This window comes from Heptranchias perlo, chromosome 37 (genome assembly GCF_035084215.1).
Source record: "Heptranchias perlo isolate sHepPer1 chromosome 37, sHepPer1.hap1, whole genome shotgun sequence".
In the NCBI taxonomy this organism is placed as follows: domain Eukaryota; kingdom Metazoa; phylum Chordata; class Chondrichthyes; order Hexanchiformes; family Hexanchidae; genus Heptranchias; species Heptranchias perlo.
The window spans coordinates 2,304,327-2,331,892 of NC_090361.1; the positions used below are offsets into that span (position 1 = coordinate 2,304,327).

Genomic DNA, 27,566 nt, shown 5'->3' on the forward strand with positions numbered 1-27,566 from the left:
GAACTAGAGGACATAGATTTAAGCCGATTGGCGGAAGGATTAGGTGGGACATGAGGAAAAACTTTTTTACCCAGAGGGTGGTGGGTGTATGGAATTCGCTGCCCGAATTGGTGGTAGAGGCAGGGACCCTCAACTCTTTTAAAAAGTACCTGGACCTGCACCTCAAGTGCTGTAAGCTGCAGGGCTACGGACCGGGTGCTGGAAGGTGGGATTAGAATGGGCACCTGGTTGTTCTTCCAGCCGGCGCAGGCATGATGGGCCGAATGGCCCCCTTCTGTGCTGTATCTTTTCTATGGTTTGTGGGAACTTGCTTTGCGCAAATTGGCTGCTGAATTTCCTAAACTAGAACAGTGACTACAATTCAAATAAAGTTCTTAATGGCTGTAAAGTGAGGTGGTGAAAGATGCTCTGTGTGTGTATATATATATACACACCTACACGCAAGCTCTCCTTTTTTCTTAACACACCCTAACTTGGACAAATATAGTCGTTCCTTCATTGATCCTAGGCCAATATCCGAGAATTCCCTACCTAGTACCATTGTAGGAGCTCCACACGGATCACACAGTCACTGCTCCTGTTTCTAGTGAAGGCTCAAAGTGACTATTTCAGGACAACTGATCCACGGTGTCTTTTCCTCCTCTTATTCCAGCGGGGTTAAAGCCAACAGCAATTCACAAGCCCCCCTGAGTTACAGGGTACGGAGGCTGCACCGTCAGGTCCAACAATTGAGGTAGGAGGTGACATAAAACAGCAGATTCAGCCTTGAACTCCCCTCCCTGGTGTTTCAACTCGACACCAGCAGCTTCCTCCTCCGTTCACCGCCGGTGATTGTTGCAGACGGTCGTTTGCTTTGGGGAGGGGGGCGAGTGCTGGTCAGACGGGGTCGGGCTGTAACAGCAGCCCCCTGATCATGTCTGTTCGGGGTCAGAGCGACCTGCGACCTCCCTCGCCCCTTTCTGGTGATCTGCACTTTCTGCGAAAGCTCACAGCTGCCTTGGTGGCCGGGACGATGTGCCGTGTGTGGGGAGCGAATGTGTAGTCAGTCGGAACCTGCGGACATGGGGAAAGCTCTGTGGAGGTGGAGAGTCACGTCTGCGGAGGGTGTCGGAGCGGAGGATCGAGACCCCGAGAGGGAGAGGAAATGGGCTGAGCTCTTCCAGCAATTTGATACCAACCGGGATGGGCGTGTGGACATGACCGAGCTGGGGGAAGGCCTGAGATCCATGGGCATGTTGATGAGAGCTGATACCGAGCAGGCACAGTATATTTCAGTTCATCTTCTGTTCCTCCTCCCGGGATCTGAACACACCCAAGAGGATCGAGTGAATCTTTCCAGCTCCCTGGGCTCCCCTTCCCTCTCACACCATCAGGGCCAGAGTCAGGAGCTTGTTCACACACAGGCTGTTTCACACGGTGTTTGAGAGTAAGTGGGGAGGTGCGACCACACACCGGGGGTCTTGTCCCATCAAACACTCACACCAGCGGATCGGTTTCTCTCAGGGAGTAAATAATCTGAGCTGGTATCAGAAACCGGTACTAAGGTGTGACACACATTGGTTCCCCCGACAACTGACAGAACGTAAACCTTCACTAACAGGTCTCTCAGAGACATGAAGCACACTTAGCTTCAAGATCTCTCTCCCTCTGTTTCTCTTTTTCTCTCTCTATCTCTCTTTCAGTGCTGGGTCACTCAGTCCTGTTATACACACAGTCAGTGCTGGGACACCCAGTGCTGGGTCACTCAGTCCTGTTATACACACAGCCAGTGCTGGGTCACTCAGTCCTGTTATACACACAGCCAGTGCTGGGTCACTCAGTCCTGTTATACACACAGCCAGTGCTGGGTCACTCAGTCCTGTTATACACACAGCCAGTGCTGGGTCACTCAGTCCTGTTGTACACACAGTCAGTGCTGGGACACCCAGTGCTGGGTCACTCAGTCCTGTTATACACACAGTCAGTGCTGGGTCACTCAGTCCTGTTGTACACACAGTCAGTGCTGGGACACTCAGTCCTGTTATACACACAGTCAGTGCTGGGACACCCAGTGCTGGGTCACTCAGTCCTGTTGTACACACAGCCAGTGCTGGGTCACTCAGTCCTGTTATACACACAGTCAGTGCTGGGACACTCAGTCCTGTTATACACACAGTCAGTGCTGGGACACCCAGTGCTGGGTCACTCAGTCCTGTTGTACACACAGTCAGTGCTGGGACACTCAGTCCTGTTATACACACAGCCAGTGCTGGGTCACTCAGTCCTGTTATACACACAGTCAGTGCTGGGACACTCAGTCCTGTTATACACACAGTCAGTGCTGGGACACCCAGTGCTGGGTCACTCAGTCCTGTTGTACACACAGTCAGTGCTGGGTCACTCAGTCCTGTTATACACACAGTCAGTGCTGGGTCACTCAGTCCTGTTATACACACAGCCAGTGCTGGGACTCTCAGTCCTGTTATACACACAGCCAGTGCTGGGTCACTCAGTCCTGTTATACACACTGTCAGTGCTGGATCACTCGGTCCTGTTACACACACAGTCAGTGCTGGGTCACTCAGTCCTGTTATACACACAGTCAGTGCTGGGACTCTCCGTCCTGTTATACACACTGTCAGTGCGGGGACACTCAGTCCTGTTATACACACAGTCAGTGCGGGGACACTCAGTCCTGTTATACACACAGTCAGTGCGGGACACTCAGTCCTGTTATACACACAGTCAGTGCGGGGACACTCAGTCCTGTTATACACACAGTCAGTGCGGGGACACTCAGTCCTGTTATACACACAGTCAGTGCTGGGTCACTCAGTCCTGTTATACACACTGTCAGTGCTGGATCACTCGGTCCTGTTACACACACAGTCAGTGCTGGGACACTCAGTCCTGTTGTACACACAGTCAGTGCTGGGACTCTTGGTCCTGTTATACACACAGTCAGTGCTGGGACACTCAGTCCTGTTATACACACAGTCAGTGCTGGGACACTCAGTCCTGTTGTACACACAGTCAGTGCTGGGACACTCAGTCCTGTTGTACACACAGTCAGTGCTGGGACTCTCGGTCCTGTTATACACACAGTCAGTGCTGGGACACTCAGTCCTGTTATACACACAGTCAGTGCTGGGACACTCAGTCCTGTTATACACACAGTCAGTGCTGGGACAGTCGGTGCCTTTTACTCGGAAGCATTTTCTCCAGCCAATCCAGTAGATGTTATGTTTCTTTCATGTAATCACTGGCTGCTAGAAAAGTTTTATTCAGGGTCTAACTTTCTAAAGAGACCCAGGTTTTGTTGCACACTGTGAACCCTGGGCTGGCTGGGTAATACTGGGATGTGTGTATCATCCACATGCTGCATTATTGCCCTGACCCCTCAGCTGGTGTCCTTTCAACAGATCAACAATGTTAATAACATATTACAGTAATCGGTTTAGGATTAGGGTTTTGCTCATGTTATTACTCTGGGTGTTAACCTGAGGTCTGCTCGACACAGAACAGACTCCCTCAGCTCATATACTGGGAGCAGCTTTAACAGACAACGAGACTCCCCCTTAAATTAAAGTGTAAAGCGATGTTTAATTTCCAAGCACAGGATCAGCTCAAATTGGTGGGACTCCACTCCCAGGATGGAGACTCTGGTGAGAGAAGCAATCGCTTTGGACACAAAGCAGATCAGTGGAGAGAGTTTACAACCATCATCTCACTGTGCTCACCCCCTGTCACACCCACTCTCTCCACTAGAGAGAATTTGACTATCAGCAAAGTAATCTTTCTTTTGGCCCCTATCCTCTGCTCTCCTCCCTGGAGATGTTGGATTCTCCCTGGGATCATGTTCTGTGGTTACTGGGCCCTTCTGGTCTCTTTCCCGAGTGAGCCGAGACATGGAATGTTGGCAACTGTCCAGGACGTCACACGGAAGAGGGTCCCTGTCTCCAGCAGCTCGCTTTCCAATTGGGGCCACTGGGTGGCGATTAGGGGCAGCAGCTAATGTTTGATTTCCCTTCAATATCCGAGGGAGGCTCAGGCTGATTGTGACCTCAGTGGCTGCCCATGGTTCGGATCGGCGAACAGCACAGACCGGAGGCCTGGAGAAGAGATTACAGACACCGTGTGACACATGGGGGTTGTTACCACAGTCACACTGTGGCTCAGTGGGTAACTCGCCTCTGAGTCAGAAGACTGTGGGTTCGAGTCCCACTCCAGCGACTTGAGAATAAATAGCCAGGCTGACACTCCCATTGCGGTACTGAGGGAGTGCTGCAGAATGGGCCTTGCCTTGTCTTGTCTGTCATCTTTGAGTTGGATGAAAAAGATCCCATGACTATTCGAAGAACAGTGGAATTCTCCCCAGTACCCTGGCCAATGTTTATTCCTCATTAATAATATTATCCAAGTTTGCTGATGATACAAAGGTAGGTGGGAAAGTAAGATGTGAGGAGGATACAAAGTGTCGGCAAAGGGATATAGACAGGTTAAATAAACGGGCAAGAAGGTGCCAGATGGAGTATAATTTGGTGGGAAGAATAGAAAAACAGAATATTTTTTAAATGGTGAGAAACTATTAAATGTTGGTGTTCAGAGAGACTTGGGTGTCCTCGTACAAGAAACACAAGAAGTTAACATGCAGGTACAGCAAGCAATTAGGAATGCAAATGGCATGTTGGCCTTTATTGCAAGGAGGTTGGAGTACAAGAGTAAGGAAGTCTCACTCCAATTGTACAGGGCTTTGATGAGACCACACCTGGAGTACTGCGTACAAGCTTTGGTCTTCTTATCTCAGGAAGGATATACTTGCCTTATGGCGGTGCAACAAAGGTTCACTAGATTGATTCCTGGAATGAGAGTGTTGTCCTATGAGGAGAGATTGAGTAGAATGGGACCTATACACTAGAATTTAGAAGAATGAGAGGTGATCTCATTGAAACATATAAGATTCTGAGGGGGCTTGACTGGGTAGATGCTGAGAGGTTGTTTCCCCTGGTTGGCGAGTCCAGAACTAGGGGCCATCGTCTCGGAATAAGGGGTTGGCCATTTAAGACTGAGATGAGGAGGAATTTCTTCGCTGAGACGGTTGTGAATCTTTGGAATTCTCTACACCAAAGGGCTGTGGATGCTCATTTGTTGAGCATAGTCAAGGCTGAGATCAATAGATTTTTGGACTCTAGGGGAATCAAGGGATATGGGGATCGGGCGGGAAAGTGGAGTTGAGGCCAAAGATCAGCCATGATCTGATTGAATGGTGGAGCAGGCTCGAGGGGCCGAATGGCCTAGTCCTGCTTCTTATGTTCTTATGGGACCTTGCTGTGCAAAAAATGGCTGCCACTTGTGGGGCAGGACATAGGCGAGAATTCCTCGACATCTCATCCAAAAGACGGCACCTCCAACAGTGCAGCACTCCCTCAGTACTGCACTGGGGGTGTTGGCCTGGATATGGGCTCAGGTTTCTGGAGTGGGGACTTGAACCCACGACCTTCTGACTCAGAAGCGAGCGAGAGAGCTCCCCACCGGGGCCGGGTGTGCACCTGCATTTTGCTCTGGTTAGACCTTGAGTGAACTGCTGAAATGAATGTGTCTGTGGGAGCCGGTTGTTAATTGTATCCATGCGATTTAGTGTTAATTGTATTCAGGTGGTGAGCATCAATTGGGAACTCTCTTGTATCCATTTATAAGAGAGCTGATCTCGGGTTTGGTGTGAGTGTAAATGTGGAGCTCTGTGAATAGAGGCTTGGAAGCAACTGAAGACCAAGCTCTAGAATTCTATCCTTCACCACCAGGCCATCCAATTTAGAACACCGGTGAGGGGGGTGCGCAGAGTTTCCGAGGAAGGGGCAGTACAGCCCTGATATTTACGGGGAGGCTGGGTGGGGGGATCCTGGAAATCCTGGGGATCGAGCTGGAGTGCTTCTCCCGGCCCCTCCAGCAAATCCTCTGCCGCGATTGGCCAACCCCCAAATCCGCGACCCTGAGCCTTCTGCCCCGCGACCTCCTTAGCATTTTTTTTTTGCTTCGTCTCCCGCCCGCCAGCCGGACGGTTTGAGAGGCTGGTGGGCGAGAAAGCCTGCGGTAGAAGGCTGCAGCTGGGAAAGATCGCGGGGCAGAAGGTTTGGGATCGCAGGAGTGCTTTAGGGGGCTCGGGGTGGGGGCGGGGGGGAGCACTCCTGCTCCTCCTGGCCCACAAGCTGTGCTGGAGAAAGCACTTACCTGCCGGATCCGGCTGTTCATATCTCCATTTCGCTGCTGAGTTTCCCGAGCCCGGACTGATACCCAGACTTCAAGGGTTAAGTTACGAGGAGAGATTACACAAATTGGGGTTGTATTCTCTGGAGTTTCGAAGGTTAAGGGGTGATCTGATCGAAGTTTATAAGATATTAAGGGGAACAGATAGGGTGGATCGAGAGAAACTATTTCCGCTGGTTGGGGATTCTAGGAGTAGGGGGCACAGTCTAAAAATTAGAGCCAGACCTTTCAGGAGCGAGATTAGCAAACATTTCTACACACAAAGGGTGGTAGAAGTTTGGAACTCTCTTCCGCAAACGGCAATTGATACTAGCTCAATTGCTAAATTTAAATCTGAGATAGATAGCTTTTTGGCAACCAAAGGTATTAAGGGATATGGGCCAAAGGCAGGTATATGGAGTTAGATCACAGATCAGCCATGATCTTATCAAATGGCGGAGCAGGCACGAGGGGCTGAATGGCCTACTCCTGTTCCTATGAGCCCTGGGTAGCTGGTCAGCTGTCAAATTTAAATCAGGCTTCCGACTGCACTGTGGTAGCCTGATTTCAATATTACAATGAGGCGTCTCGCTGCTCGAGAGCAATACACAGACACGCAAATCGCCCGCCGGAGAAACCTCAGCAGTTGCGTCGGCAGTGGGTTGGGGTCGCATGACTCAATTTTAAAATTTTAAACCCCCCCCGCCGACCCCACACAAACAGACCCCCTCCGGCCTGTCGTCAGGGGGTTAAAATTCCTCCCCAAGTCTCTGGAACGAATTGATGTTGAAGATCCAAGTGTGGTTTGTAATCCCAGCGATTGGCGGAGTGACAGTGGCAGAGGGGGGAATCACTTTACATCCACTTTTAGTTTAGCTCTTACCAGTCGCTGACTGAAATGCCAACAATTTCACCGCCCCCTGCTCTGAGGCATTGTTGATGTTTTTAAATGTCAGGGGATGTTACACACAGTGTGAGAGGCCGCCCTCACCAACTGGGCAGGCAGTATAACTGCGGTCACAGGGGTAACGGCAGCGTGAAGTCAGTCACCCACATCCCAACATCTGTCAGTTTGCGAGGCCTGAGAAAGCAGCTTAGTTTACAAAGCGCCTTATCGCAGCGACGGGCCATCTGACAGCCAACTACCTTACCATGCAGACAAACATGGGAACCGTTTTATACACAGCAGGTTTCCACGAATGGCAACATGATGCGCTGGCTAATTAATCCGCTTTGGCCAAGAATTCCCTGGGAGAATTCCCTGTCCTCAAACACTGGCTTCGGGGGAGGGGAGGGATTTTTCACGATGCTGGAATTTGGCTCAGGGAAGGATCTCCCGTCTCCCCCTCTCCCCTCTCCCCGTCTCCCCTCTCCCCGTCTCCCCTCTCCCCCTCCTCACCAACTCCCCCTCCCAAGCCTTTCCAATCGATCACATGGGCTAAAGCAGCTCTTTAATCCTTAAGTAGCAATTCTGGTCACCAGAAATGCACAGGTATAAACGGGGGAGACACATGAGGTGATATTCCCCCGGTTTACCTGCTGTTATCAGATGCCCTTCATATATTTAGCAGACCCCATTATACAGCCCCTGCACTGCAGGAGGGAATCCCACAGGTGAGAGGACTCGGACCTGGAGTAACTCCAGAAAAATCCTGCCCGGGATCCCGAAAATACACCCGAACTGGTTACTCAGGGCATCACTCAGTCCTGCACTGGAGTGTTAACCATGGGGGGCATCACACAGTCCTGCACTGGAGTGTTAACCATGGGGGGCATCACACAGTCCTGCACTGGAGTGTTAACCATGGGGGGCATCACACAGTCCTGCACTGGAGTGTTAACCATGGGGGGCATCACACAGTCCTGCACTGGAGTGAGTCTGGTTTATGTGCACAGGCCCTGGGTTGGGGCTGAATCTGTTTGATGACCTGGACTCCAATGACTTGGACTTGGTCGATAATGATTGCAAAAAGAACAAAAGAAAAGAGACTGGAAAATAATTGGAAATAAAAGGAAAAATATGCAAAAGACAAGAAGAAAAAGCAGGAGACATTTTAAAAATAGTTATATTTCTTAATGCTAAAGGGATTAAGGGCTATGGGGAAAAAGCGGGAACAGGGTACTGAGTTAGACGATCAGCCATGATCATTTTGAATGGCGGAGCAGGCCCGAAGGGCCGAATGGCCTACACTTGCTCCTATTTTCTATGTTTCTCTGTTAAAACTTGATGTGGACGAGGCGAAAAAATCAAAAAACAGCGAAAGAAACGGAAACTGAGGTGGTAATTGACAGTGATGTCGAAGTCAAGACTCAATTTTAACACTGTTAAGATGTGAGTGGGTGCAAATCCAGCATGAACTGGTGATCGGACTCGAGCCCACGACTCGGGTTTCTCCTCTCTGCCCGCCGTTCTGTCCCTCTCCCTCTCTGCCCGCCGTTCTGTCCCTCTCCCTCTCCCTCTCCATCATTCCACTGCCAGTCTTCCCACCTCTACAGGTACTGTTCCATATCATTGGCAGCCCGACTGCCCTCCATCGTCCTTCGGACTCTAGAATATATCAATCAGATTATCAAAGGGGGAAGGTCTTCGTGTGTAATGTATGATAAATGGAGTGATCTTTGTGTGTCATAAATGCAGTGTCAAACGGGTGAGGGCAAATTTCAGATTAACGGACGGCCACAATGTATTTTAATAATAAAGCGAGGGCTCCCTCAGGTGGCTCTTTCAGTAAAAGCGTTTGGAACTGTTCTGCACCGACCGAGAAAACAATAATTTGCATTTATAATTGCACCTTGTCTGTTTCTGTAAAGTGCTTCACAGCCAATTAATTCCTTTAAAGAGCAGTGACTGTTGTTATGTGTGAAGTTAAAATAAAACTGGAAATCTGAAATTAAAGCAGAAAATGCTGGAAATTCACAACTGGACCTCAACATCTTAAAGGAGAAAAGATTAATGGTGTGGAGCCTTGGTCAGAACTTGAAGCTTTTACAAACAACAGGGAAAATCAAAAGTGAGATCTGCTGACTATTTATCCCATTCATGGCGATAAGAATCTGGCTGCTGGATGATGTACAAGAAGAATGAGCGGTGATCTCATTGAAACGTTTAAAATTCTGAGCAGGGTAGATGCTGAGAGGCTGTTTCCCCGGCTGGAGAGTCTAGGACTAGGGGGCATGGCCTCAGGATAAGGGGTCGGCCATTTAGGACCAAGATGAGGAAAAATTTCTTCACTCAGAGGGTTGTGAATCTTTGGAATTCTCTACCCCAGAGGGCTGTGGATGCTGAGTCGTTGAATATATTCAAGGCTGAGATTGGTAGGAATCAAGGGATATGGGGATCGGGCGGGAAAGTGGAGTTGAGGTCGAAGATCAGCCATTATCTGATTGAATGGCGGAGCAGGCTCAAGGGGCCAGATGGCCGACTCCTGCTCCTACTTCTGATGTTCAAACTCAGCCAGGCGGTGGAAAAGGCCTTGGAAAGGCAGAGAGTGAAAGAATCTCAAAGTGAAAGGGAACGGAGAGAATAAGAGAAACAGGCAGGTAAACGGGGGAGAGCGCCACGGTCTGAAGTGGCTGAAGTTAACGTTCAGACCAGTGGGCAGCAGAGTGGTCAAGGGAGAGGTGACATACTCCTCATCTGATGGACATTAAGATTGGTGTCAGAGTGCGAACGGGTAGGGCAGAGAGGATCACACTTAAAACAGAATAGAGAGGTCCCGCAATCTGTGCTGGGTCTCGCCGGTGTTGTGGAGACTGCACTGTGAGCAGAGGCTGCACTAGACTGGAGAATGCACATGCAGATTGTTGTCTCGCAGGGGTGCTGCCCTGGACTATGGTGTTGGGATAGAGGGGAACGAGAGGTGTTGCATCTGATGGGGTTACCAAGGGAAACCGGCAGGGGGTAGTGGGGCAGGGGGTAGTGGGGCTGGTGAAAGAACGAGCGAGGAGGGAGGAAATGGTCCATCCAGAGAGGGGAGGGGAATGAGACCTTGACTCAAACTTCACGTTGTAGTGGTGGGAATAGTGAACGATGAGCGGGCGGATGGAAGGTGAGCACCAGGAGGGAACCTGCTGTCCTCACTGCCATTGGGGTGATGGACTCAGGGTATCAGGGGAACTGAACCCCAGGAGGAGTCAATACCTGCAGGAGAGGAGAACATTTAGTCTATGAAAGTTTTTACAGCAACTTTCACTTCCAGAAAGCAGCAACTGAATAACCGTAAAAATATTTATATAAATATAGAAAAAGAGGGAGAAAGGAAGTTATTTCCTGCTGTTTTCTGATCTTGAGATGAGATGGAGATGTTGAGAAACGAGGAGAGGATTGAGTCCGGACCATAACAAGAATAATTAATCTCCAATTGACCTTTGGATGTATTTAGACCACTTCAGCACAGGGTTACCTGAGCATTGGCCTTAAAGGGACCGGTTAAACACAGCTCCATCTCACCAGCGACACATGCTTCAAACTCCATCACAACGCCACAGGAGACCTTACTGGTCTTTCGAAGAATGTTTCCCATAAATATGGCCGGTGCGTTGCACTAACCAAAGCACCAGGCAGGTGAGAGGATATCTGACCCCCATTGTCCACCGACCAACAGTCACAGCGCCTCAGACTAACTCGCTGTACGTGAAACGCTCTGGGACACTCCTCAGAGGTCAGATGAACGCAACTTTTTTCATTCTTTCCTTATTTCTGCTCTCGTCTTTCAGGAAATCCTGCGAGCGGGTGACACCAATCACGATGGTCAGCTGGACCTGGCGGAGTTCATCGAGTATCTGCGGCAACACGAGAAAAAACTGAAGCTGATGTTCAAGAGTCTCGACCAGAACAATGACGGTATTTATGACGAACCATTCCCCTGAGAGCTGTCCCATTAGTCCCACTCCCTGCCCTTTCCCCAGAGCCCTGCAAATATTTCTTTTTCAAGTATTTATCCAATTTCCTTTTGAAAGTTGCTATTGAACCTGCTTCCACTCTCAAACCCCTTTTCTAAAAATTCATTCATGGGGATGTGGGCGTCTCCGGCGAGGCCGGCATTTATTGCCCATCCCCTAATTGCCCTTGAGAAGGTGGTGGTGAGCCGCCTTCTTGAACCGCTGCAGTCCGTGTGGTGAAGGTTCTCCCACAGTGCTGTTAGGTTGGGAATTCCAGGATTTTGACCCAGCGACGATGAAGGAACGGCCGATATGTGTCCAAGTTGGGATGGAGGGGAACTTGGAGGTGATGGTGTTCCCATGACGATGCTGCTCTTGTCGTTCTCGGTGGTAGAGGCTCCGGGGAGGGCTTGAGGTGATGTTGAAGTGACCTTGGTGAGTTGCCCCAGTGCATCCTATAGATCGTACACACTGCAGCCACGGTGCGCCGGTAGTGGAGGGAGTGGAAACTGAGTCCAGAGGGAGATGAGAATTTTAGCTCTGCTGACCACCAGGCCAGACTGGGATGCAGTAGAAACCGGGCCCCAGAGGTGAAAAGATAGTCACTACTTCATGACAAACCATGTCAGCAGATCAAAGAGTACGGCCCAGCATTGACTGTCAGGGGCTTGATCGGGTGGATGCGGTAAGGATGTTCCCAAGGATGGGTGAAACTAGAACTGGGGGGCATAATCTTAGAATAAGGGGCTGCTCTTTCAAAACTGAGATGAGGAGAAACTTCTTCACTCAGAGGGTAGTAGGTCTGTGGAATTTGCTGCCCCAGGAAGCTGTGGAAGCTACATCATTAAATAAATTTAAAACAGAAATAGACAGTTTCCAAAAAGTAAAGGGAATTAGGGGTTACGGGGAGCGGGCAGGAAATTGGACATGAATTCAGATTTGAGGTTAGGATCAGATCAGCCATGATCTTATTGAATGGCGGAGCAGGCTCGAGGGGCCGATTGGCCTACTCCTGCTCCTATTTCTTATGTTCTTCTTCCTGCAAAGTGTAATAAACACTTGGAATAGATTTCCATTTGGAGGAGAGGGAGAAAGGAAAACCTTTGGATGAGATGATAGGGGAGGTAAGATGGGCCGAATGGGCCTGTATTTATCCTGGCCTCTTGTTGTCCGACTTTGCCCTCCCGCCCTCAACCTCAAAGTGTGTCAGTGACGGGCACACAGTTGAAGAAGTTCAATGGGACAGGGCAGAGTCTTCTGCAATGGATGGAAACACTTTCCCATGTTTGGCCTAATCTGGTCTCTCTCTCGATTGCTGCTCCTGTGCCTCGGATCAGGTGAGATCGACGCCTTTGAGATTCAGCAGACTCTGTCCAGCCTCGGGATCTCCATCACTCTACAACAAGCTGAGAAGATCCTCCTGAGGTGAGTCGCATCCCGGTCGGTCGGCGTTTGTTTGTCCAGTGAGTTTATTTTTCTGCAAAGGCAAATTTATTCTCCCGCTCCTCCTCTCAGGACAATGGTGGCTGTTATTGGGGAACAGTTGCCACCAGCAACCCCCCCTTAGAGTGACTCACCCAAGTAATCATCCTTCATGGGAAAGAAAGAACTTGCAAAAGTGAGCAGCCAGTTTGTGCACAGCAAGGTTCCACAAACAACAATGGGGTACAAATGACCAATGGTGTTGGTTGAGGGATAAATATTGGCCAGGATATCGGGGAGAACTCACCTGCTCGTCTTTCAATAGTGCCACGGGATCACTTGCGTCCACCTGAGAGGGCAGACGGGGCCTCGGTTTAACATCTCATCCTGAGACGGCACCTCCAACAATGCAGCACTCCCTCAGTGCTGCACTGGGAGTGTCAGCCTAGATTACGTGTTCAAGTGTCTGGAGTGGGGGCTTGAACCAACAACCTTCTGACTCAGAGGCGTGAGAGTTACCCACGAGCCACAGCTGACACTTAAGCCACACCTTGAAGTCCATGAGTGTTGGTGGGATTTTGGACTGTGCCGGGGGGGCTCTGCTTTAACCCGAGACCCAGACACTTTCCATCACCTGTTACTGGGCAGAGATCAGGAGCAGGTAACCCCGGCTGACCTCATTCCTCTGCCTAGCCCTGGGGCACTGAGGCCAATTGTAACCTCCACTGCTGTCCCTGTGTGATGTGCTTTCTATGAACAGTCTGCTGTTGCCCAGCTCCCACGGCTGGTGTTGGTGCACAGCCTGAGGCAGTCCAGTAAAGGAAGAGATCTGGGAGGGTCAGGTGGGAAGGATGTTAACGTACCCGAAGAAAAATAAGTGAGCAGCAATTGTGTGAGGTGGGAATGTACAGTGTCTGACTCCAGAACTGACGCTGATTTCTCCTCTATCCCAGCATGGACAAGGATGGAACAATCACAGTGGACTGGACTGAGTTTCGAGACCATTTCATCTTTAACCCATTAACCAATGTGGAGGAGATTGTACAGTACTGGAAACACTCGACGGTGAGTCCAACACCGATGGTGTCACAAAGCATTGCCCGCTCACTGACCCAGTCACCTCTGGGACAGGACTTTGGTTCTGCTCACTCGACCCTTTCAAGTCGCACAGCGCTGACCGTATGGAATCTCACTTTACGTGTCAGTGAAACAGCTCCCTGGAATCAGATGAGGGAGGCCTGTATCAGAGGCAGTAACTGGATTTGGGCACAAATTAAGACACTTAAACTCAGCTCAGGAGTCTCTCCGTTTTCTGCCCGGTTGTTGTAGGCATTGGGTTCTTGTCTCTAAGACGGGAACGGCTGCTCGGTCCCAGGCCTCTGCCGATATCCAATTTGGACAGTTGCCAAGCGATGTGTGACAGTGATCTGATGATAACTCATCTCCCATCAGATTCTGCCCATTCCCCCCCCCCCCATCCAGCCTATCCCACAGGAGGAGTTGGCAGTGATGGGGGATGGGGGATGTGGGGGAGGGGGGATGTGGGGGAGGGGGTGAAGCTGCATCCTCGCACTCGACAGCTCTGAACAACCCTTCTCCGCTTCTCAACATCACTGACCTCCAGCTCATGGGGACATCTTGTACCAGGGTTGGACTTGATTGGGATGTTTGGCCCATTTGGCACATTCTGTCTTCTTCAATGAACAATAAACAGTGCCAATATTAGCTGAACTTTAGAACGATGCGGACACTTAGTGCTGGTCTACATCTGTTCTTGGCCCTGGTGTTTCTGGAGAGAAAGCGACCAACTCATTTCTACTATTGCAAGCAAACCCCTTTATTGGCTAATCCCAGAGTTTTGCCCACGGGGGATTTCTCAGCCTGCACTGTCGTGTATTTTGATTGGTGTGAGGGCATAAAGGGGGGTGGGGAGGGGGGAAACAGATGATTTAAAAATAAACATCTTGTACAAGTTTTAATAAAATAAAAGGACCCTTCACTTTCCTGGTTCTGGGTGCAGTCAGTACCCGGGACTGTGAGGCACTCAGATTAAGAAAGCCCAAAGTTTGACTCCGGATGTTTACTGAGTAGAACCAGAGGACAGGGGGGTAAAATTATGGAACATGCTACCATAGAAGCAGTTAGTATTGATTCATTCAAATGAGATAGAAATCTTTCAGAAAATAACATTTTGGGATCCAGTATACGAGTAATTTGAGACATGACGTGTGGTGAGTGTAACAGACTCGGGAGGTACAGGAGACTTTGGACCTCTGGTTCCCAAAGCTCTCCCCCACTGGGGGTTTTCCTCGCCTCATGTCTGGGTCTGTTGGAGACTAATTGACGGATATTGATTGCTCTGATTAGTCATTAACTCCATGACCATCATATCACACGACTACCAGGATGGTGGAAGGTGAACTAGATGGACCATGGTCTTTAGATTTTTGGACACTAACGGATATGAGGATAGGGCGGGTGAGTGGAGTTGAGGTTGAAGATCAGCCATGATCTTATTGAATGGTGGAGCAGGTTCGAGGGGTCGTATGGCCCCCTCCTGCTCCTATTTCTTATGTTCTTTCTCATCTAGTAATTCCTAACGTCCTCTTGTAGGTAAATGGTTTCAGTCGAGCGGTGATGAGTTACTAAATCTGGCCTCAGTGACCCTGGGTCAGGGAGGGAATCGGCTGGGACTCCCAGTCCTGTTTGCTGTGCAGTGATCCCTTTGCTGGAAGTTCATGAGTGCTTGTGAGGCCAGGACAGGCTCTGTCCCTGTTGTGGAAATAGGCTGTTCACACTCATCAGCATGGCTCACACACGTAAATGATGGCCACTGTCACCAGGTTCCGTTATCCGGGAGTAACTGGTTTCTGTTGCACTTCCGACAAAGTTACGGAAGCTTCAAGGAAATTGGCCCCAAACCCCTTTCAGGAAAATAAAACGGTGCCTTTCCCTAAAGTCTTGCTTACCTTGGGTTGCAGTTCCTGGACATCGGAGAATCCTTGACGATCGTGGATGAGTTCTCGGAGACGGAGAGGCTGAGTGGGACCTGGTGGAGGCAGTTACTGGCGGGAGCGATGGCCGGTGCAGTGTCACGAACCTGCACCGCCCCCCTCGACCGGCTCAAAATCTACATGCAGGTGAAGTGCAGTCATTGACTGTAAAGGTAACAAGAGAATGGGCAGTTCCTCTGGTGTCCCCCAGAGGGCTGTGGCCTGACCCGGCATTTTATTTGACCCCAGTTTTCTCTCCCCACCCCACCCACCCCCCCCCGGCCCCCCGGAGGGCTGAATCCCAGGGTTCAGGGTTCAGGGAGCATCAGTCAGCACCTCACCTAGTGACTGTTCCTCACTGCTGTGTGTTGCCCGACTATTTGTGTCTCAGCGTCCGTCATGATTCAATGGGCATCACTCTCGCCTCGAGTCAGAAGGTTGTGGGTTCAAGGGACACTCCAGAGACTTGTTGGTGAGTGTGAGCTGGAGCTAGTGAGTGTGAGCTGGAGCGAGTGAGTGTGAGCTGGAGCTGGTGAGTGTGATCTCGAGCAGGTGAGTGTGATCCACACCTGGTGAGAGTGAGTTTGAGTTGGTGAGCTGGGGCCGGTGAGTGTGAGCTGGGGCCGGTGAGTGTGAGCTGGGGCCGGTGAGTGTGATCCACACCTGGTGAGAGTGAGTTTGAGTTTGTGAGCTGGGGCCGGTGAGTGTGAGCTGGCTCCTTGACTTTCTCCCTGACCTGGCCCTGTGACTCTGCAGGTGGGATGGGGAATGCACCGTCAGGCTAACCCTGGCATGAACTCACATCCTCCACCACATTCGAACCACTCCCTCCAGAATGAGAAAATGTTTTCATCGAATGCACAGGAGGCCTCGGTGAACATTGGTCCCTTACTCTCTCCTCCAGGTCTTTGCGCACAAGCACAAGTTAAACCTGTACGGGGTGTGGATGATGATGGTGCGAGAAGGAGGTTATTTGTCGCTGTGGCGGGGCAATGGGATGAATGTCCTGAAAATCACTCCAGAGACCGGCATCAAGTTTATGGCTTACGAACAGGTACCAGCTTCAAGGGGGAGGGGGAGAGGAGGGAGAGATGGGGAAAGGGGAGGAGAGGGGCACGCTGAGTGATTTCTCCTCAAGGCGACCCTTGATTTTCATATAAATGTATTCCAAAATATTGTAAACAAAGGTGATCGTTCATTTAGGGAGATGCTGTGCGCGTAGCAGTGTAATTTAAGGTGTCAGCTATGGCCCAGGGTTAAAGTCCCGCTCCAGAGACTTGAGCACAAAATCCAGGCTGACACTCCCAGTGCAGTGCATAGAATTTCACAGCACAGAAACAGGCCATTCGGCCCAACAGGACTATGTCGGCGTTTATGCTCCACACGAGCCTCCTCCCACCTTACTTTCTCCCACATGTGTTTATCCAGCTTCCCCTTAAATGCATCTATGCTATTCGCCTCGACTACTCCTTGTGGTACTGAGGGAGTGGTCCTTTTACAGCTTCACGGTGACTTTTACTGATACAGCTTTTTATTTCCAGATTTTTAAAAACTGGATTCAAATTCTCAAACTGCCGCGGTGGGATTTGAACTCACGATTTCTGAGTTACGAGTCCAGTGACAAAACCCACTACACGACGGAAGCCCCTACAGCAGACCCTAAGAGTTATATGTGGAGCTCACTCTCTCGAGACTGGAACACAGTGAAGTGCCTGTAATCGCTCCCTGTCCCTCGTTGTCGCAGTGTCCCTCGTTGTCGCAGTGTCCCTCGTTGTCGCAGTGTCCCTCGTTGTCGCAGTGTCCCTCGTTGTCGCAGTGTCCCTTTATTTCTGCAGGCAAGAGGTTTTCTGCATCAAAGTGGATTTGTCAGACTGTCTAAAGTTTAACTTTTACACTGATAGTAAACAACTAGCACAGAGCAGGAGGTTGGTCAGCGCCTGACAGGGAGACTGAGCAGTTGCTTCTGGACTTCCCGTCCATTGCATTCGCCCATCTTTCTGCTTCAGCCTCGAGCTGACCAGCTGGACATTTCCAGCCACCTTTGTTTAATTTCTCATTTCCAGCATTCCCGGCTTTGCTTCCCATCTCTGCTATTCCGTGTGGGAATTCCCACCCCCTGACCTGTGTCACAGATTGGGGGGGGGGGGGGGGCGCGGGCTTGCGTCCCCCTCGGTGTTGTCACGTTGCGAAGAGTCACGCTGAAGGTTGTCTGATGCCGACAGCAAATTAAAAGTGTAAATCACGGGGAGGTGGAGCGGGATTAGGGGGCGATTGTCGGTCTTCCTCCCTCTTCCGTCCCCTCTTCTGAAGGTGGTGACTCTCGTTGGGTTCATTTCACATCTGCCAACAACCCCTCCCTTGGTTCAGCTTTCACCTGTGGGCCGACAGAAAGGCTGCTGGTGGGCTATTTGACCATGATGGGAGAACATTGGCTGCCCAGCCCGAACCTCTCCTCACACAGCATGTCCACTATCCAGGGATGGTCAATGAACCCCAATTAGTAGCAGGAATCCTGATTCATCTTTTTCCTCCATCCTTAGGAAACTGAGGCCAATGTTAGTGCTCCCGTTGCTACCTGTGCAGGCCAACTAACCCAGCACAGGGCAGTGATTGAACCGGAGAACTTTCCGCTCTGCTTGCCCACACCTGGGCAGTGCCACAGGGAGCTGCCCCATGCATCCTGTCCCCTGTATTACTGGGCCCAGCTCGGAAGCCAGGATGTCGTGGTGATTACAGTTTTACAGAGGTGTATGTCAATGAGTGATTGCTCCCGATCAGTTCTGCTAATCACATCATCAGTATGCAGAGTTTAAACAAGTTACGTTTCAATCAATAATACAGCACAGAAGGAGGCCATTCGGCCCATCATGCCAGTGCCGGCTCTTTGAAAGAGCTATCCAATTAGTCCCACTCCACCTGCTCTTTCCCCACAGCCCTGCAAATTTTTCCTTTTCAAGTATATATCCAATGATTAAATTTGTTATTAAAAGACACTGTGATATTCTGTTGCTAAGTCTTTGTTTTTAAAATTTTGAACAGTATAAAAAGATCTTTCTGGACACCCACAGCACACTCGAAATGCACGAGCGGTTTGTCGCAGGGTCCCTTGCTGGTGTCACAAGTCAGACCCTAATCTATCCAATGGAGGTAAGCAGTTCGTACGGTGCCTGATGGATCTTACACAGCCTCCTGTGTCTCCATCACTCACTCCTGGTGCAGCATTAACCTGACAGAGAGACACCATATTGCACATTACCAGCAGCGCTGTAGTTGACCACATAGGAACAGGAGTTGGCCATTCAGCCCCTCGAGCCTGTTCCGCGATTCAATCAGATCATGGCTGATTTGTACCTCTACTGAAATGAATAGTTGGTAAAAGTGTTGTTTTTTTTAGACACTGAACCAAAACAGAACTAAATTTCTTCTGAAAACTAAAACTAAAGCAAGATTAAAAATTCAAGATAAAGAGATGGGGCTAAAATTAAAACTACAGCTCGTTCTTCCAATGGCAATGCCTATGGGGAGTTAAGACCAAGTGAGTTTTGAGGTGAAGTGGGGTTAGTGCGCAGGGGATAATTGGACCAGGACATGCAGATGTTAATCTGTCTGCATTTTGAAATCATACATTGTGTCCTTATATTTAAATTTCCATTATAAATTCCTATGTGCACATTGAAAATGGGAACTGCCTATGTAAACGTGTCATGCTACAGTTACACCCTCTCACCAGTGGTAGCGCTGCAACAATTCCACTGGGGGAGGGTGTAATTACAGTGTGACGAGTTTACATGGCAGTTCCCATTATGAATGTGGACCGCAGGAAATTATAATGGAAAAGGTTAGGCTGACACTCCAGTGCAGTACCGAGGGAGTGCTGCACTGTCGGAGGGTCAGTACCGAGGGAGTGCTGCACTGTCGGAGGGTCAGTACCGAGGGAGCGCTGCACTGTCGGAGGGTCAGTACCGAGGGAGCGCTGCACTGTCGGCGGGTCAGTACCGAGGGAGCGCTGCACTGTCGGCGGGTCAGTACCGAGGGAGCGCTGCACTGTCGGCGGGTCAGTACCGAGGGAGCGCTGCACTGTCGGAGGGTCAGTACCGAGGGAGCGCTGCACTGTCGGAGGGTCAGTACCGAGGGAGTGCTGCACTGTCGGAGGGTCAGTACCGAGGGAGTGCTGCACTGTCGGAGGGTCAGTACCGAGGGAGCGCTGCACTGTCGGCGGGTCAGTACCGAGGGAGTGCTGCACTGTCGGCGGTGCAATCTTTCAGATGAGATGTTAAACCGAGGCCCTATCTGCCTTCTCAGGTGGATGTCAAAGATCCCATGGCACTATTTGAAGAAGAGCAGGGGAGTTCTCCTGGGTGTCCTGGCCAATATTTATCCCTCAACCAACATCACTTAAAAAACAGATTATCTGATCATTTATTGTAAACAATTTTACAACACCAAGTTATAGTCCAGCAATTTTATTTTAAATTCACAAGCTTTCGGAGGCTACCTCCTTCCTCAGGTGAACGATGTGGAAAAATTTCCACATCGTTCACCTGAGGAAGGAGGTAGCCTCCGAAAGCTTGTGAATTTAAAATAAAATTGCTGGACTATAACTTGGTGTTGTAAAATTGTTTACAATTGTCAACCCCAGTCCATCACCGGCATCTCCACATCCTGATCATTTATCTCATTGCTGTTTGTGGGATCTTGCTGTGCGAAAATTGGCTGCCGTGTTTCCGACATTACAACATTGACTACACTTCAAAAAGTACTTTGTTTGCTGTGAAGTGCTTTGGGAGGTCCTGAGAACATAAGAACATAAGAAATAGGAGCAGGAGTAGGCCAATCGGCCCCTCGAGCCTGCTCCGCCATTCATAAGATCATGGCTGATCTGATCCTAACCTCAAATCTAAATTCATGTCCAATTTCCTGCCCGCTCCCCGTAACCCCTAATTCCCTTTACTTCTAGGAAACTGTCTATTTCTGTTTTAAATTTATTTAATGATGAAGCTTCCACAGCTTCCTGGGGCAGCAAATTCCACAGACCTACTACCCTCTGAGTGAAGAAGTTTCTCCTCATCTCAGTTTTGAAAGAGCAGCCCCTTATTCTAAGATTATGCCCCCTAATTCTAGTTTCACCCATCCTTGGGAACATCCTTACCGCATCCACCCGATCAAGCCCCTTCACAATCTTATATGTTTCAATAAGATCGCCTCTCATTCTTCTGAACTCCAATGAGTAGAGTCCCAATCTACTCAACCTCTCCTCATATGTCCACCCCCTCATCCCCGGGATTAACCGAGTGAACCTTCTTTGTACTGCCTCGAGAGCAAGTATGTCTTTTCTTAAGTATGGACACCAAAACTGTATGCAGTATTCCAGGTGCGGTCTCACCAATACCTTATATAACTGCAGCAATACCTCCCTGTTTTTATATTCTATCCCCCGAGCAATAAAAGCCAACATTCCGTTGGAATTCTTGATCACCTGCTGCACCTGCAAACTAACTTTTTGATTTTCTTGCACTATGACCCCCAGATCCCTTTGTACTGCAGTACTTTCCAGTTGCTCGCCATTAAGATAATAACTTGCTCTCTGATTTTTCCTGCCAAAGTGCATAACCTCACATTTTCCAATATTGTATTGCATCTGCCAAATCTCCGCCCACTCACCCAGCCTGTCTATATCCCCTTGTAGGTTTTTTTATGTCCTCCTCACTCTCTACTTTCCCTCCCATCTTTGTATCATCTGCAAACTTTGATATGTTACACTCGGTCCCCTCCTCCAAATCGTTAATATAGATTGTAAAGAGTTGGGGACCCAGCACCGACCCCTGCGGAACACCACTGGCTACAGGTTGCCAGTCCGAGAATGTACCATTTATCCCAACTCTCTGCTTCCTGTTAGATAACCAATCCTCCACCCATGCCAGAATATTACCCCCAATCCAGTGATTCTTTATCTTGAGCAATAATCTTTTATGTGGCACCTTGTCGAATGCCTTCTGGCAGTCCAAATACACTACGTCCACTGGTTCCCCTTTATCCACCCTGTACGTTATATCCTCAAAGAACTCAAGCAAATTTGTCAGACATGACTTCCCCTTTGTAAAGCCATGCTGACTTTGTCCTATTAAATTATGTTTATCCAAATGTTCTGCTACTGTCTCCTTAATAATAGACTCCAAAATTTTACCCACCACAGATGTTAAGCTAACTGGTCTATAATTTCCAGCCTTCTGCCTGCTACCCTTTTTAAATAAGGGTGTTACATTGGCAGTTTTCCAATCTGCCGGGACCTTTGCCGAGTCCAGAGAATTTTGGAAAATTATTACCAAAGCATCCACAATCCCTACTGCCACTTCCCTCAAGACCCTAGGATGTAAGCCATCAGGTCCAGGGGATTTATCCGCCTCGAGTCCCATTAATTTACTGAGTACCAATTCCTTAGTGATTTTAATCGTATTTAGCTCCTCCCCCACTAGAGCCCCCTGTTTGTCCAGTGTTGGGATATTCTTAGTGTCCTCTACCGTAAAGACTGAAAAGGTCGTGAAAGGTGCTATAGAAATGCAAGTCTTTCCTTCTTTCTTGATCTCATGTCTGTTATTCATTCCAAGATTCCCTCCAACCCTGAATGTCCTGTTATCGCCACACACTGAGAAACCCCACGTTCTCACTGGATACCCTTGCTTGTTTACATGGAAGTACATAGAATGTACAGCACAGAAACAGGCCATTCGGCCCAACAGGTCAATGCTGGTGTTTATGCTCCACGACAGCCTCCTCCCACCCCTCTTAATCTCACCCAATAAACATATCCTTCTATTCCTTTCTCCCTCATGTGTTTATCCAGCTTCCCCTTAAATGCATCTCTGCTATTCACCTCAACCACTCCTTGTGGGAGCGAGTTCCACATTCTCACCACTCCCTGGGTAAAGATGTTTCTCCTGAATTCCCTATTGGATTATTTGTTTAGATACTGAAGACCAGGCTGGGCCTGGGAAAGAGCGGCCAGTACATGGGGATCTTTGACTGCGTTCAGAATATGCTCAAGAAGGAAGGCCTGCGCTCCTTTTTCAAAGGGTATCTCCCAAACATTATCGGCATCATTCCTTACGCTGGCATCGACCTTGCCGTCTATGAAGTAAGTCTCAAAAAGAAATACTGTGATTTTTATGAGATTTCCTTGAGTGACCCATGATCACAAGTGTGAGATCTTCCTCCGATTACTGAGTATATTTGATGCTCGGTGAACACACTTACACTGCAGAGATTTTATCCAAGGACGATTGTTGGGAATGTTAGCAGACGAACACTAACTGAAGCCCGGATAACATTCCTTTCACACTGTTTCAGCAGAGACATTAACCCCTTTAAAATGGACGGGCTGATGCCTGTGCAGACCAAGGGATGTAATGGAGCCTCTCTGCAAGTTAATTGGCTAATATCACGCAGTATCTTTCCGGGTTGCAGGGATTAGTTGAAGAGCCATTTCCCTGCCGTGATTTGGGGTAAAGTGCGGATGGTTGGACTCAGGTTAGTGGGAAGAGGATCAAATCACAGGACCTCATCTCTCCCCCCACCTTCCACAAAGACTAGACAAATAATTTTATGTCATGGAGTTTGCTTTATTCAGAAATGATAAACCAGTGGTTCTGATTTGTGGAGAATTAGAACATAAGAAATAGGAGCAGGAGGAGGCCATTCAGCCCCTCGAAACTGCTCCACTATTCAATCAGATCATGGCTGATCTTCGACCTCAACTCCACTTTCCTGCCCCATCCCCATATCCCTTGATTCCCCTAGAATCCAAAAATCTATCCATCTCAGCCTTGAATATACTCAACGACTCAGCGTCCACAGCCCTCTGGGGTAGAGAATTCCAAAGATTCACAACCCTCTGAGTGAAGAAATTCCTCCTCATCTCAGTCTTGAATGGCCGACCCCTTATCCTGAGACTATGTCCCCTAGTTCTAGACTCTCCAGCCAGGGGAAACAACCTCTCAGCATCTACCCTGTCAAGCCCCCTCAGAATCTTATATGTTTCAATGAGATCACCTCTCATTCTTCTAAACTCCAGAGAATTTAGGCCCATTCTACTCAATCTCTCCGCACCCTCTCATCCCAGGAATGAATCTAGTGAACCTTTGTTGCACCACCTCTTCTTTAGATAAGGAGACCAAAACTGTGCACAATACTCCAGATATGGTCTCACCAAAGCTCTGGACTGGCAGTTCCCACGTGCATTAAAGACAAGGTCACTGAGTTGTTGTTTCGATGGAGAAACAGATGGATATATGGAATATGATGGCTGAAAATACTGGTAAAAGTCCTGGAATCCCATTAATGAGATCACAGGTAGACTTTATTCACTCACTGTCATCAGAGGCCGTCTCAGAAGGCAGGTATCCAACCTCAGCTATCACAGGCCGGTGTCCAGAGAAGGTCAATTGCTTCTGAAGCAAGTTGGGGGGATTAATTGGAGAGTCCCAATTTCTCCTGTGTGATTCCTGGCGGCTGGTTACAGAGTTCCCCACCCAGGAACCAGCTGCGGCCCACTCTCCCCAACCAGGGGCTGGGAGACTCAGAAAAAAGGGAAAAGATAAAATAACAAAACCCAGCTCCAGTCTTGTCTGGTGGCTCTGGGAATGATGGTTATACAGTTTAATTGTGTCCTGTTTTGTTCAACGATCCCAACTGAGGTGGGGTGGTATAATATAATCAGCCTCAGTGCCCCTGAGCTAGGGAGGGGGAAACATCATTGAGGATTCACGCTCCTGATCACTATCCATTCACACTGGCTGAGTGTGTCTGTCTGTGAACGTGTCTGTGAGTGTGTGTGTTTTGTGAGTGTGTGCGAGTGTGAATTTTGTATGTTGGGGGAACATTGGATCAGACCTGATTGTGATGCCTCCTGTGGTTGAATACCCCATAACATTCCCTGCCTTTACTGTTGTTCCATATATTCGTAATGTGACACACTTGATTCATCACCTCAAATTGCTTTCACCATTATGAGTGATGGACTTCTGGGGACCAGCTCAAAATGCACAACGCAAGTTTGGAACGGCGACATTTGTCCTGTCCCATTGGGTGTTTCCCAGTGAGCAAACCCATCACTCTTTCACATTCCCGCCTTTATGGCTTTTCTGAAATCCTACTGCCGACACTGTGGGTTGGACACGATGTAATGTGCACCATGTGACGTGGATGAGATGACCGGGAGCCGCTGCCTTCTCCTGGTAATCTCGAATTTCAGATCCTTCCCAGTCGCTCCCCTGTGCAGTGCTTCCTATTCATGCATTTTTCTTTCATTCAATGTCAGACTGTGAAGAATCGTTATTTACAAAGATATGGGCGGAACAGTGCCGACCCGGGGGTCTTTGTCCTTCTCGGCTGTGGCACCATCTCCAGTACCTGCGGTCAACTGGCAAGTTACCCACTGGCACTCGTGCGGACCAGGATGCAGGCACAAGGTGAAAGCGCAGGATCCCCCCCTTTGATTCAGGCAGCATTTCCTTTGTGCGCCGTCCGTGGCATCGAGATCACACCCTGTTAGGGATGATGTAGGACACTCGGGGATAGCAGCTTGGGTTTGTCAGCTCCCTCGACACAGTGACTTACTGACCTGAGGATCGCTGCTGACATGAGCTGCCCGGCAGAGGCCAAGAGTTACGATACAGGGAGCGAGGAGAGAAAATCAATAAGGCAGAGGATTGTTCCAGGCTCCACATGCACCCCCCAGGGGCCCATTGCAGAGGGGAACTGGCAAACTGGCAGCGCCCTGGGAGCGGGTGCCGGCAGTGCCCTGGGAGCGGGTGCCGGCAGTGCCCTGGGAGCGGGTGCCGGCAGTGCCCTGCGAGTGTCCTGGGAGCAGGTACTGGCAGTGTCCTGGAGCAGATGGCACTGCATGCACCATAATACACTGTGAGAATCACTTACTGCACTGAGTTATTCTTCGCCTCCTTGCTTGGGTGGGTGACAAACTGAGGCCTGGCAGGAGGGCGGGATAATGGGGGCAAATAAAAACCTCACCTTCAGGTCTGTATCTTTTCTTTTTCCAGCTGTCATTAAAGACGAGCCTCAGCTGAGCATGCTTCAGCAGTTCAACAAGATAGTGCAAGGGGAGGGCTGGTTTGGCCTCTACCGGGGAATCACGCCCAACTTCATGAAGGTGGTGCCTGCCGTAAGCATCAGCTATGTCGTGTACGAGTACATGAAATTTTTCCTGGGCGTCACCTCAAAGTAACTGGTGCGAAGACTCTCGTCCTTTGAATGATTCTTCCCTTTGTCCTTTTCTTTCTTCTGTGCCCTCTCCAAACAAAAAAAAAACTCGAGAAAAATATAGATACCCGGCAAAAACTGAAAAAGCATGTTCTCCCTGATCCTCGATGGTCTGCTCCAGTTTTATTTCTTTGCCATATCGGTTTTACGTTCTGCTGTCCAATTCTCCAGCCACCTAGCGCCTCGCCCCGGGGGGGAGAGCGGCCTCCCAGTGCAGGGCTTGACTCTTGAGTATTGCCAGGCTCACCTGAGCCTTGAAGAGCAGGCGCGGGTGGAAGATTTTACCCTGCACAGGGCTCCTCTTCTCGGGCCTCGAATCAGATTCTTGATTCAGTCCTCACCTCAGGTGCACTTTGCAACAAGAAGCACTGAACTGGGTCACTGGAGACTCCTCAACTGCTGTCCTGGCTGAGATCAGTGGAACCAGTGCAGACTGGCAGTGGGATTCGGAACCTACTGGTCTTGGGTGACCAGGCATTCTTTAAAATAGAAATGGTTTCTCACACTGCATGTTGCCAATACAGCGGGGTAACTTGCTAATGCATGAGATATCTACTGTTGAATGTGATGTCGAAACACTGTATGTATATAATAATAGTTTTAATAATTTAATAAACTCATTTGCTCTTAACCCCTCACTGCTCTTTACTGATGCTGATCTGTGAACTGCACAATAGTGGAGTTGCTATGAACCCCCCTGGAATTCCACGACCTCTACCCTCCTCCCTCCAGCCAGACATTCCAGGACAGCAAACTTCTTTCATGAGATTCACACTCCCACTTTATAATGCATGACCGGGAACATCCCTGTGACCTGGAGAGGAGGCAGTCGGGGAGGGGAGGGGGAGCTGTTTTGCACAGTCAGAAGGCAATAACCCTGCCCCCACTTTTACAGGCACACAATGAACAGCAGCAGGAAAGTAAAGTCTGTGAGCCACAGTGGGAAACCCAAAGAAGGGGCACTGTGAAAAATTGCATTTTTAAAAAACTGATAAGAGGCCGATAGGAACCAAATATTGGACTCGGCTTCCGTTTGCTACAATACACAGGGTATAACCGTCCTAGACCAACAATTAAATCCTGATGCTGTACATACACCGAACTCAATGAGACACATTTACACACTCCGCTCAATGTCATTATTTTGACGCTGGAGAATTAAGGCAGAAAGTGCTGGAAATACACAGCAGGTCAATCAGCATCTGTAGAGGGAAATGAGTTAATGTTTTATGTGCAAACCTTTTGTCAGAACTGGAAACATTAACCTACCTTTTCTCTTCTCAGATGTTGTCCGACCTGCTGTGTATTCCCGGCAGTTTCTGGTTTTCTTTCAAATTTTCAGCATTTACAGTTCAAAATTTTTTTATCACGGTGTCAGCTGTGGCTCACCAGTATCACCCCTGCCTCGGAGTCAAAAGGTCATGGGTTTAAGTCCCACTCCAGAGACTTCAGCCCATTACCTAGGCTGACAGCTTAACATTGCAGTACTGAGGCAGGACTGCACTGTCGGAGGTGCTGTCTTTCATATGAGACGACAAACAGAGGCCCCATCTGCCCTCTCAGGTGGACATAAAAGATCCCATGGTGATATTTGAAGAAGAGCAGGGGAGTTCTCCCGGGTGTCCTGGGCCAATATTTATTCCTCAACCAACATCACTAATACAGATTATCTGGTCATTATCAAATTACTGTTTGTGGGATCTTGCTGTGCGCAAATTGGCTGCCGCGTTTCCTACATTACAAACAGTGACTACACTTCAAAAATACTTAATTGGC

The 27,566-nt window shown here is 49.3% G+C and overlaps 1 protein-coding gene across 1 annotated transcript; it reads left to right on the forward strand.

The window, feature by feature from the left end:
* The first annotated feature begins 775 nt into the window (after positions 1–775).
* Positions 776–26,421, forward strand: LOC137304383 (mitochondrial adenyl nucleotide antiporter SLC25A24-like). The gene is made up of 10 exons (XM_067972958.1): positions 776–1,259; positions 10,939–11,065; positions 12,441–12,528; positions 13,479–13,590; positions 15,507–15,665; positions 16,423–16,572; positions 18,558–18,665; positions 22,483–22,650; positions 24,832–24,982; positions 25,571–26,421. The coding sequence occupies exons 1-10, from the start codon at positions 1,035–1,037 to the stop codon at positions 25,753–25,755; spliced, it is 1,473 nt and encodes a 490-aa protein (XP_067829059.1). The 5' UTR covers positions 776–1,034; the 3' UTR covers positions 25,756–26,421.
* Positions 26,422–27,566: the final 1,145 nt, after the last annotated feature.

Coding starts and splice junctions, on each gene's coding strand:
- LOC137304383 (XM_067972958.1), top strand. CDS start 1,035: ATGTGTAGTCAGTCGGAACCTGCGGACATGGGGAAAGCTCTGTGGAGG. Junction 11,066..12,440: donor TCTCGACCAGAACAATGACG/GTATTTATGACG, acceptor GCCTCGGATCAG/GTGAGATCGACGCCTTTGAG. Junction 22,651..24,831: donor TCGACCTTGCCGTCTATGAA/GTAAGTCTCAAA, acceptor ATTCAATGTCAG/ACTGTGAAGAATCGTTATTT.